At 37.9% G+C, this 12,168-nt stretch overlaps 3 protein-coding genes across 7 annotated transcripts in view; 2 read left to right on the top strand and 1 right to left on the bottom strand.

Annotated features, from left to right (window-relative positions):
* The window catches only part of mast2 (microtubule associated serine/threonine kinase 2), a 172,527-nt gene that overhangs the window by 85,502 nt on the left and 74,857 nt on the right, over positions 1 to 12,168 (top strand). The window lies entirely within an intron of this gene.
* Positions 4,697 to 5,582, bottom strand: LOC145421529 (uncharacterized). The gene is made up of 2 exons (XM_080291948.1): positions 5,431 to 5,582; positions 4,697 to 5,361 (listed from the first exon to the last, which is right to left on the bottom strand). Exon 2 carries the CDS (start codon positions 5,284 to 5,286, stop codon positions 4,813 to 4,815), a length of 474 nt encoding a protein of 157 aa, XP_080148074.1. The 5' UTR covers positions 5,287 to 5,361; positions 5,431 to 5,582; the 3' UTR covers positions 4,697 to 4,812.
* LOC145421528 (uncharacterized) lies at positions 5,548 to 6,459 on the top strand. Its single transcript, XM_080291947.1, has 2 exons — positions 5,548 to 5,703; positions 5,793 to 6,459. The coding sequence occupies exons 1-2, from the start codon at positions 5,548 to 5,550 to the stop codon at positions 6,339 to 6,341; spliced, it is 705 nt and encodes a 234-aa protein (XP_080148073.1). The 3' UTR covers positions 6,342 to 6,459.

Below are 12,168 nucleotides of genomic sequence, written 5' to 3'. Positions count from 1 at the left end.
TTTTGAGTTGCAAAATTGTGATTTTTCACAAAATACATGTGTTGTTATGGTTGCTATGCTCTTGGCTTCCAGTGTGCCACTGAAGGTTTTGCAATTTTCACTTCATGTCCGAACAACTTCCTGCTACTTGCTCAATTTTCACTCAACTTCCACAAATTATACATCAAAACGTAGGTATTTTTGCTGGCTTTCAGAAAATGTCACTATCATTGTTGTGGTATTCATAGAACTTTCGCAAATCTCCTCAGACTAACACAAGGTCAGAAAACTCTCCATATAAAGTCAATGGAGAGTTTGTTCAAAATCACCGCTGCATTTCTGTAATGAGAGGCATATTCGAATCGTCATATCTCCTTAACGAAGCAAAGTTAAGACATGAGGCTTGTCCCGGCATATCTTCAGACACTCCTGACGCTCACAATTCAAGAATTTCTTTCTCAACTATTACCGTTCTGAAATGAGTTGGACTTGTTTGAGGGTAGGAAATTCGTCCTTCGCTCAGATTTCTTCAGATTTCAAAGTCTGGAAATGAACCACTTTTTTCTCTCGTCATAACTTTTTGTTGGATTTCCACAGAGACCTGAAAATTTCCATGATTGTTCACCAAAGCCTGCTGTCTCTTACGGTGAAAGAATGATATCGATACTCCAAATAGATTTCAAGTTACAAAGCGTTGTTTGAGGGCAAGTCAAGGCAGTTTTTGCTTCGCTCTACTCAGTTATGGTGCATTAGAAGTCAAATATCTTTAATAATTCATATTTTAATGATAAATTGTAAACACTGGAAGATTCCCCCATCTCTTCTGAACAAAACGGTGTAAGAATGACCGCTCTAGCCCCTACGGTTAGGAAATTATTTTCATTTGTTTGAGGGGAGTCCTCACTATGAGAAATAGGCTGCAATAATCCTGTGCCTCTCTGTGCTGCGTGTGTAAAAAGAGGCACATGTTTTGGCGGGAAAAAGTACACAGGCTCTCTGATTGGTGGATTCAAATTCAGCAGCTCCCAGGCTGACCTAGAAACTTACTTCTCTCTCCCTGTGCATTTTTTTGCTGATTTTTTCATTTAACAAGTATATTTGAGGGACCCTCAGCATGTTCAGCATTTTTTCAGCTGTCCATTTTGCTTTTCCAATTTTTCTGTTTAACTTATTACTATTGTGCTAAATAATACTATTTCTGCTATTTTATAAGATTTGTGCCTAATATAGTATTTCTGCTAAATTACAATATTTCTGCTTTTTATACTATTTGTGCTACAACATAGTATTTCTACTAAATGTAGTATTTATGCTTAATCATACTATTTCTGCTTTTTATGGGATTTGTGCCTAATATAGTATTTCTGCTTTTTATAGGATTTTTGCTCAAACATAGTATTTCTACTAAATGTAGTGTTTATGCTTAATCATCCTATTTCTGCTTTTTATAGGATTTGTGCTTAATATAGTATTTCTGCTAAATTATAGTATTTCTGCTTTTTATAGTATTTGTGCTAAAACATAGTATTTCTACTAAATGTAGTATTTATGCTTAATCATAGTATTTCTATATATTTCTGCCAGGTCCCCAGGCAGCCAATCCTCTGTGAGGACTGAGAAATTCAAATTTTCAAATCAGGGCCTGCACGGCTTCCCAGCCAATCATATATGTGTCCTGAGGCATTCAAATTTGCATATTGGGGCCTTCATGGCTTCTAAGCCAGCCAATCATATCTGAGGGCTGAGGAATTCAAATCCACAAATCAGGGCCTGCACAGCTTCCCAGCCAGCCAATCATGTATGTGGGCTCCAGGTATTCAAATTTGCATATTGGGGAATTCGTGGCTTCTAAGTCAACAAGTCATCCATGTCATATATCTCTAAAAATTCATATTTTAATGATAAATTGTCAACACTTGAAGATTCCCCCATCTCTTCTGAACAAAACGGTGTAAGAATGACCGCTCTAGCCCCTATGGTTAGGAAATTATGGTCATTTGTTTGAGGGGAATCCTCACTATGTGAAATAAACTGAAAGAAGCAGGTCTATGTCTCTGTGCTGCGTGTGTAAAAAGATGCACCTGTTTTGGCGGGAAAACGTAAACAGCCTCTCTGATTGGTGGATTCAAATTCAGCAGCTCCCAGGCTGACCTAGAAACTTAGTCCTCTCTCCCTGTGTGTGTGTGTGTGTGTGTGTGTGTGTGTGTGTGTTTAGTGGGAGAGAGAGGACCCTGCCCTTATTTGACAGCATGTCATTGTAGGATTTAAATTGAACATAGTTAGACTGGTTGACTGGATTAGAGCCTGTGTTTGTGTCTCCCTCTGTGCATTTGTGTTTCAATAAGTTATTACTATTCTGCTAAATCATAGTATTTCTGGTACTTTTCGGTACTTGTGCTAAATACAGTATTTCTGCTAAATTATACTATTTCTGCTTTTCATAGGATTTGTGCTTAATATAGTATTTCTGCTAAATTATAGTTTTTCTTCTTTTTATAATATTTGTGCTAAAACATAGTATTTCTACTAAATGTAGTATTTATGCTTAATAATAGTATTTCTATATATTTCTGCCAGGTCCCCAGGCAGCCAATCCTCTGTGAGGACTGAGACATTCAAATTTTCAAATCAGGGCCTGCACAGTTTCCCAGCCAATCAAATAAGTGTCCTGAGGCATTCAAATTTGCATATTGGGGCCTTCGTGGCTTCTAAGCCAGCCAATCATATCTGAGGGCTGAGGAATTCAAATCCACAAATCAGGGCCTGCACGGCTTCCCAGCCAGCCAATCACATATGTGGTCTCAGGCATTCAAATTTGCATATTGGGGAATTCGTGGCTTCTAAGTCAACAAGTCATCCATGTCGTATATCTCTAAAAATTCATATTTTAATATTAAATTGTCAACACTTGAAGATTCTCCCATCTCTTCTGAACAAAACGGTGTAAGAATGACCGTTCTAGCCCCTACAGTTAGGAAATTACGGTCATTTGTTTGAGGGGAGTCCTCACTATGAGAAATAGACTGCAAAAATCCAGTGTCTCTCTGTGCTGCTGCGTGTGTAAACAGATGCACCTGTTTTGGTGGGGAAAAGTGCACAGCCTCTCTGATTGGTGGATTCAAATTCACCAGCTCCCAGGCTGACCTAGAAACTTACTTCTCTCTCCCTGTGTGTGTGTGTGTGTGTGTGTGTGTGTGTGTGTGTGTGTGTGTGTGTGTGTGTGTGTGTGTGTGTGTGTGTGTGTGTGTGTGAGACAGAGAGAGAGAGAAAGCCTTTTAATGGGATGATCCCATTGTAAGATTCAAATTCAATATATTTAGACTGGTTGACTGAATTGGATCTTGTGTGTGTGTCTCTCTGTGCATGTGTGTTTCCTCATGTGTACATATTTGTAATTGTGTGGCAGTCATAAATTTTTTTGCTGATTTTTGTCATTTAACAAGTATATTTGAGGGAACCTCAGCATGTTCAGCATTTTTTCAGCTGTCCATTTTGATTTTCCAATTTTTCTTTTTAACTTATTACTATTGTGCTAAATCACACTATTTCTGCTATTTTATAAGATTTGTGCTTAATATACTATTTCTGCTTTTATAGGATTTGTGCTTAATATAGTATTTCTGCTTTTCATAGGATTTGTGCTAAAACAAAGTATTTCTACTAAATGTAGTATTTATGCTTAATCATACCATTTCTGCTTTTTATAGGATTTGTGCTTAATATAGTATTTCTGCTAAATTATAGTATTTCTGCCAAATTATAATATTTGTGCTAAAACATAGTCTTAATTTAAAATTACAATATTCATAGTTCATCACAGTGTCTCTGGTAAATCACAATATTTCTGCTCTGTTGTACTATTTTTCTAAATCATAGTGTTTCTGTAATGTTTAAGTATTTTTGGCTAAATATATTCTTTCTGTTATCTTATACTATTTCTCCTAAATTCTTGTATTTTTGAGAAGTTATCATGTTTCTGGTAAGTTACAATATTTCTGCTAAATTCTGCTATGCTATTGTATTTCTGCCAAGTATTATGTTTCCTCTAAGATATTGCAGTTCTGCTAAGTTATTCCATTTTAGCAAACTTCTTTTGCTTCTGCAAAGTTTTTACAATTTCTGCAACTTTTCAGCTTTTTCAGCTACTTTTTGCATACAGCTTCAGCTTTAAGCATCCACACTGCATTTTCGCAGGAAATGCAAATTTTTCTAGTTATTCTTCAAGTTGCTTCCGTACACTTTTCGCCGTAGAACTACTTCCACAATTTTCAGCCGATTTTCACCGTTCAAATTTTAAACTATTCTGCTATTTTTGCTCTTTCCGGCTATGACTTTTGCTATTTTTTGCTATTATACTTTTTAAAATATTAAGCTTTTTTCCTTTAACACTAGGAAGGCCCAGGCTTCTACCTTTCTACCTTTAAAACCCGGAGAGCAGCCAAATGGCTGGTAGGCTTTTAGCTAAGCTTTAGCTTCAGGCAAGTGGAAGCTAAATTGGCTAGTCATTCATATGTAAATTGGGTTGTTACCTGGGAATTCTGGAGGGAGGGGAGTGGGGGTGTGTGGATGAGGGGGTGGGGGAGCTGCTAAAAGCGGTGAGCTTCCTTTTGTTTCATCTTGATGCATTCTCAATCATCCAGGGAAACAAATCTCCAAAAGTCACCAACTTGGAGTGTTTCAGTTTGCCATCTTAGGGAGAAATCAACACACATGGGTGTAGGTCCTTTGTTGCTGAGATTTATTGATAAAAACAGTACAAAAAATCAACCATTTGTACACATTTTTACAAATAATTATAAAAAGTGAGTGAGTACATTTCAACATTTTCAGCAATCACTCACAATCCTGGCACTGCCATGGTATCTGTAGTCTGCATTTACCACATGTGTATCTGTTGCAGTGAACACATCGCACAGTGGCATGATTGTTCTTGCAATTGTGTTTGACCTGACACATGGCTCTTTTTCCAGGGCTCGGTGTGGAGGGTTGTGTCAAAGGCAACTGTTCTTTTCTTGCCTTCTTCGCAGCTACATGAGAGTGAGCTAACTCCCTTGCAAGCTCCACCAGGAAGTCCACCCGTCTTTCCTTGGTCCCGGAGCATGCTTGATACAGCACATGTGCATTCAGTGCTGCCATGTCAATCATGTTATAAAACACGGCAACTGGCCAGCGCCGTGTTCCTCTGCGGACAGTGTACTCCCGAACCATCTGGTCCATCACATCCACGCCACACTTTGTTTTGTTGTAAAGGGTGACAGTGTTTGGCTTCCTTTTGGTAGTGTTATCAGTCTGAACCACGCCGTGCATGCTGCTAAGAATATAGACTGTCTTCTTCCGTTTGGCCGCATACGCCGTCAGCGTGGCAGCAGAGGTTGAAAACACCTAAGAAATAAGATAAATTGTTATTTCCATAGCACTTTTACACACAATGAAAGGGAGACAGGTCCCCACCTGTTCTTCACGCCACACTGTGCCATCTTTCGCTGTCTCAGTCCCCAAACAAGCTCTCTTTTTAGGTGGAGAAGCAGTCTCCTCATCTGCAGTGTGAACAAATTCAAATTGTGAGCAATGGGAAGGTCCAGTATCTCCTCCTTTTTCACATCGCTTTCACTTGCGCAAAAACTTCTTAGACGGAAAACCACCATCCTCGGCACAGTCAACAAGATTCGCAGGGAAATTCCTCAATCCACTAGACAGACAGATCGCAATGAATTCACCACTCAGGTATGTTGCAGGTCTTTTCTGGTTCTATGTTTATGTGTTTCATTGTGTGTAAAAGTGCTATGGAAATAACAATTTATCTTATTTCTTAGGTGTTTTCAACATCTGCTGCCACGCTGACGGCGTATGCGGCCAAACGGAAGAAGACAGTCTATATTCTTAGCAGCATGCACGGCGTGGTTCAGACTGATAACACTACCAAAAGGAAGCCAAACACTGTCACCCTTTACAACAAAACAAAGTGTGGCGTGGATGTGATGGACCAGATGGTTCGGGAGTACACTGTCCGCAGAGGAACACGGCGCTGGCCAGTTGCCGTGTTTTATAACATGATTGACATGGCAGCACTGAATGCACATGTGCTGTATCAAGCATGCTCCGGGACGAAGGAAAGACGGGTGGACTTCCTGGTGGAGCTTGCAAGGGAGTTAGCTCACTCTCATGTAGCTGCGAAGAAGGCAAGAAAAGAACAGTTGCCTTTGACACAACCCTCCACACCGAGCCCTGGAAAAAGAGCCATGTGTCAGGTCAAACACAATTGCAAGAACAATCATGCCACTGTGCGATGTGTTCACTGCAACAGATACACATGTGGTAAATGCAGACTACAGATACCATGGCAGTGCCAGGATTGTGAGTGATTGCTGAAAATGTTGAAATGTACTCACTCACTTTTTATAATTATTTGTAAAAATGTGTACAAATGGTTGATTTTTTGTACTGTTTTTATCAATAAATCTCAGCAACAAAGGACCTACACCCATGTGTGTTGATTTCTCCCTAAGATGGCAAACTGAAACACTCCAAGTTGGTGACTTTTGGAGATTTGTTTCCCTGGATGATTGAGAATGCATCAAGATGAAACAAAAGGAAGCTCACCGCTTTTAGCAGCTCCCCCACCCCCTCATCCACACACCCCCACTCCCCTCCCTCCAGAATTCCCAGGTAACAACCCAATTTACATATGAATGACTAGCCAATTTAGCTTCCACTTGCCTGAAGCTAAAGCTTAGCTAAAAGCCTACCAGCCATTTGGCTGCTCTCCGGGTTTTAAAGGTAGAAAAGCCAAATGGCTGGGCTCTGGGCCTTCCTAGTGTTAATTTGTCCCATTGAAATGAATGGGAAACTTCAGCAATTCTGCTAAAATTTGCTTGTTTTTGAAACTTAACTACTTCCTCATACTTTCACCTAGAACAACCATTCAAATTTTAAAATGTTCACAAATTATTGGGCTATTCAGGTATGATTCAGCTTTTTCAAATCTTTTACTGTTTTACTTTTATGCCTCTTAAAGTTTTGAGTTGCAAAATTGTGATTTTTCACAAAATACATGTGTTGTTATGGTTGCTATGCTCTTGGCTTCCAGTGTGCCACTGAAGGTTTTGCAATTTTCACTTCATGTCCGAACAACTTCCTGCTACTTGCTCAATTTTCACTCAACTTCCACAAATTATACATCAAAACGTAGGTATTTTTGCTGGCTTTCAGAAAATGTCACCATCATTGTTGTGGGATTTATAGAATTTTTGCAAATCTCCTCAGACTAACACAAGGTCAGAAAACTCTCCATATAAAGTGAATGGAGAGCTTGTTCAAAATCACCGCTGGATTTCTGTAATGAGAGGCATATTCGAATCGTCATATCTCCTTAACGAAGCAAAGTTAAGACATAAGGCTTGTCCCCGAATATCTTCAGACACCCCTGACGCTCACAATTCAAGAATTTCTTTCTCACCTATTACCGTTCTGAAATGAGTTGGACTTGTTTGAGGGTAGGAAATTCGTCCTTCGCTCAGATTTCTTCAGATTTCAAACTGTGGAAATAAACCACTTTTTTCTCTCGTCATAACTTTTTGTTGGATTTCCACAGAGACCTGAAAATTTCCATGATTGTTCACCAAAGCCTGCTGTCTCTTACGGTGAAAGAATGATATCGATACTCCAAATAGATTTCGAGTTAGAAAGCGTTGTTTGAGGGCAAGTCAAGGCAGTTTTTGCTTCGCTCTACTCAGTTATGGTGCATTACAAGTCAAATATCTTTAATAATTCATATTTTAATGATAAATTGTAAACACTGGAAGATTCCCCCATCTCTTCTGAACAAAACGGTGTAAGAATGACCGCTCTAGCCCCTACGGTTTGGAAATTATGGTCATTTGTTTGAGGGGAGTCGTCACTATGAGAAATAGGCTGCAATAATCCTGTGCCTCTCTGTGCTGCGTGTGTAAAAAGAGGAACATGTTTTGGCGGGAAAAAGTACACAGGCTCTCTGATTGGTGGATTCAAATTCACCAGCTCCCAGGCTGACCTAGAAACTTACTTCTCTCTCCCTGTGCATTTTTTTGCTGATTTTTTCATTTAACAAGTATATTTGAGGGACCCTCAGCATGTTCAGCATTTTTTCAGCTGTCCATTTTGCTTTTCCAATTTTTCTGTTTAACTTATTACTATTGTGCTAAATAATACTATTTCTGCTATTTTATAAGATTTGTGCCTAATATAGTATTTCTGCTAAATTACAATATTTCTGCTTTTTATACTATTTGTGCTAAAACATAGTATTTCTACTAAATGTAGTATTTATGCTTAATCATACTATTTCTGCTTTTTATGGGATTTGTGCCTAATATAGTATTTCTGCTTTTTATAGTACTTTTGCTCAAACATAGTATTTCTACTAAATGTAGTGTTTATGCTTAATCATCCTATTTCTGCTTTTTATAGGATTTGTGCTTAATATAGTATTTCTGCTAAATTATAGTATTTCTGCTTTTTATAGTATTTGTGCTAAAACATAGTATTTCTACTAAATGTAGTATTTATGCTTAATCATAGTATTTCTATATATTTCTGCCAGGTCCCCAGGCAGCCAATCCTCTGTGAGGACTGAGAAATTCAAATTTTCAAATCAAGGCCTGCACGGCTTCCCAGCCAATCATATATGTGTCCTGAGGCATTCAAATTTGCATATTGGGGCCTTCATGGCTTCTAAGCCAGCCAATCATATCTGAGGGCTGAGGAATTCAAATCCACAAATCAGGGCCTGCACGGCTTCCCAGCCAGCCAATCATATATGTGGTCTCAGGCATTCATATTTGCATATTGGGGAATTCGTGGCTTCTAAGTCAACAAGTCATCCATGTCATATATCTCTAAAAATTCACATTTTAATGATAAACTGTTAACACTGGAAGATTCCCCCATCTCTTCTGAACAAAACAGTGTAAGAATGATCGCTCTAGCCCCTACGGTTAGGAAATTATGGTAATTTGTTTGAGGGGAGTCCTCACTATGAGAAATAGGCTGCAATAATCCTGTGCCTCTCTGTGCTGCTGCGTGTGTAAAAAGATGCACCTGTTTTGGCGGGAAAACGTAAACAGCCACTCTGATTGGTGGATTTAAATTTGGCAGCTCTCTCCCTGTGTGTGTGTGTGTGTGTGTGTGTGTGTGTGTGTGTGTGTGTGTGTGTGTGTGTGTGTGTGTGTGTGTGTGTGTGTTTAGTGGGAGAGAGAGGACCCTGCCCTTATTTGGCAGCATGTCATTGTAGGATTTAAATTGAATATAGTTAGACTGATTGACTGGATTAGAGCCTGTGTTTGTGTGTCCCTCTCTGCATTTCTGTTTCAATATGCCTCCATATTTGTAATTTTGTAAGTTATTGCTATTCTGCTAAATCATAGTATTTCTGGTACTTTTCTGTACTTGTGCTAAATACAGTATTTCTGCTAATTTATAGTGTTTCTGCTTTATTATACTATTTGTGCTAAAACATAGTATTTCTACTAAATGTAGTATTTCTGCTTTTTATACTATTTGTGCTAAATTATAATATTTCTGCTTTTTATACTATTTGTGCTAAATTATAATATTTCTGCTTTTTATACTATTTGTGCTAAAACATAGTATTTCTACTAAATGTAGTATTTCTGCTTTTTATACTATTTGTGCTAAATTATAATATTTCTGCTTTTTATACTATTTGTGCTAAATTATAATATTTCTGCTTTTTATACTATTTGTGCTAAATTATAATATTTCTGCTTTTTATACTATTTGTGCTAAAACATAGTATTTCTACTAAATGTAGTATTTCTGCTTTTTATACTATTTGTGCTAAATTATAATATTTCTGCTTTTTATACTATTTGTGCTAAATTATAATATTTCTGCTTTTTATACTATTTGTGTTAAATTATAATATTTCTGCTTTTTATACTATTTGTGCTAAATTATAATATTTCTGCTTTTTATACTATTTGTGCTAAATTATAATATTTCTGCTTTTTATACTATTTGTGCTAAAACATAGTATTTCTACTAAATGTAGTATTTATGCTTAATCATAGTATTTCTATATATTTCTGCCATGTCCCCAGGCAGCCAATCCTCTGTGAGGACTTAGACATTCAAATTTTCAAATCAGGGCCTGCACGGTTTCCCAGCCAATCATATATGTGTCCTGAGGCATTCAAATTTGCATATTGGGGCCTTCATGGCTTCTAAGCCAGCCAATCATATCTGAGGGCTGAGGAATTCAAATCCACAAATCAGGGCCTGCACGGCTTCCCAGGCAGCCAATCATATATGTGGCCTCAGGCATTCAAATTTGCATATTGGGGGAATTCGTGGCTTCTAAGTCAACAAGTCATCCATGTCGTATATCTCTAAAAATTCACATTTTAATGATAAATTGTTAACACTGGAAGATTCCCCCATCTCTTCTGAACAAAACGGTGTAAGAATGACCGCTCTAGCCCCTACGGTTTGGAAATTATGGTCATTTGTTTGAGGGGAGTCCTCACTATGAGAAATAGGCTGCAATAATCCTGTGCCTCTCTCCGCTGCGTGTGTAAAAAGATGCACCTGTTTTGGCGGGAAAAAGTACACAGGCTCTCTGATTGGTGGATTCAAATTCAGCAGCTCCCAGGCTGACCTAGAAACTTACTTCTCTCTCCCTGTGCATTTTTTTGCAGATTTTTTCATTTAACAAGTATATTTGAGGGACCCTCAGCATGTTCAGCATTTTTTCAGCTGTCCATTTTGCTTTTCCAATTTTTCTGTTTAACTTATTACTATTGTGCTAAATCATACTGTTTCTGCTATTTCATAAGATTTGTGCTTAATATAGTATTTCTGCTTTTAATAGGATTTGTGCTTAATATAGTATTTCTGCTTTTTATAGAATTTGTGCTTAATATAGTATTTCTGCTTTTTATAGAATTTGTGCTTAATATAGTATTTCTGCTTTTTATAGGATTTGTGCTTAATATAGTATTTCTGCTAAATTATAGTATTTCTGCTTTTTATAGTATTTGTGCTAAAACATAGTATTTCTACTAAATGTAGTATTTATGCTTAATCATAGTATTTCTATATATTTCTGCCAGGTCTCCAGGCAGCCAATCCTCTGTGAGGACTTAGACATTCAAATTTTCAAATCAGGTCCTGCACGGTTTCCCAGCCAATCATATATGTGTCCTGAGGCATTCAAATTTGCATATTGGGGACTTCATGGCTTCTAAGCCAGCCAATCATATCTGAGGGTTGAGGAATTCAAATCCACAAATCAGGGCCTGCACAGCTTCCCAGCCAGCCAATCATGTATGTGGGCTCCAGGCATTCAAATTTGCATATTGGGGAATTCGTGGCTTCTAAGTCAACAAGTCATCCGTGTCATATATCTCTAAAAATTCATATTTTAATGATAAATTGTCAACACTTGAAGATTCCCCCATCTCTTCTGAACAAAACGGTGTAAGAATGACCGTTCTAGCCCCTACGGTTAGGAAATTATGGTCATTTGTTTGAGGGGAGTCATCATTATGAGAAATAGACTGCAATGATCCTGTGTCTCTCTGTGCTGCGTGTGTAAAAAGGATGCACCTGTTTTGGAGGGAAAGTGTGCACAGCCTCTCTGATTGGTGGATTCAAATTCAGCAGCTCCCAGGCTGACCTAGAAACTCACTTTTCTCTCCCTGTGTGTGTGTGTGTGTGTGTGTGTGTGTGTGTGTGTGTGTGTGTGTGTGTGTGTGTGTGTGTGTGTGTGTGAGACAGAGAGAGAGAGAGAGAGAGAGAGAAAGGCTTTTAATGGGATGATCTCATTCTAAGATTCAAATTCAATATATTTAGACTGGTTGACTGAATTGGATCTTGTGTGTGTGTCTCTCTGTGCATGTGTGTTTTCTTATGTGTACATATTTGTGATTGTGTGGCTGTTATAGATTTTTTTGCTGATTTTTTTCATTTAACAAGTATAGTTGAGGGACGTTCAGCATGTTCATCATTTTTTCAGCTGTCCATTTTTGCTTTTCCAATTTTTCTGTTTAAGTTATTACTATTGTGCTAAATCATACCATTTCTGCTATTTTATAAGATTTGTGCCAAATACCGTATTTCTGCCAAATATAGTATTTCTGATTAATTATAGTTTTTTCTACCAAATCATAGTACAGTATTTCTGCTTTTTAT

Source organism: Astatotilapia calliptera, chromosome 17, assembly GCF_964374335.1.
Source record: "Astatotilapia calliptera chromosome 17, fAstCal68.1, whole genome shotgun sequence".
In the NCBI taxonomy this organism is placed as follows: domain Eukaryota; kingdom Metazoa; phylum Chordata; class Actinopteri; order Cichliformes; family Cichlidae; genus Astatotilapia; species Astatotilapia calliptera.
Note: the sequence above shows the minus strand (reverse complement) of the source record. Positions and strands in the feature narration are given on the sequence as shown.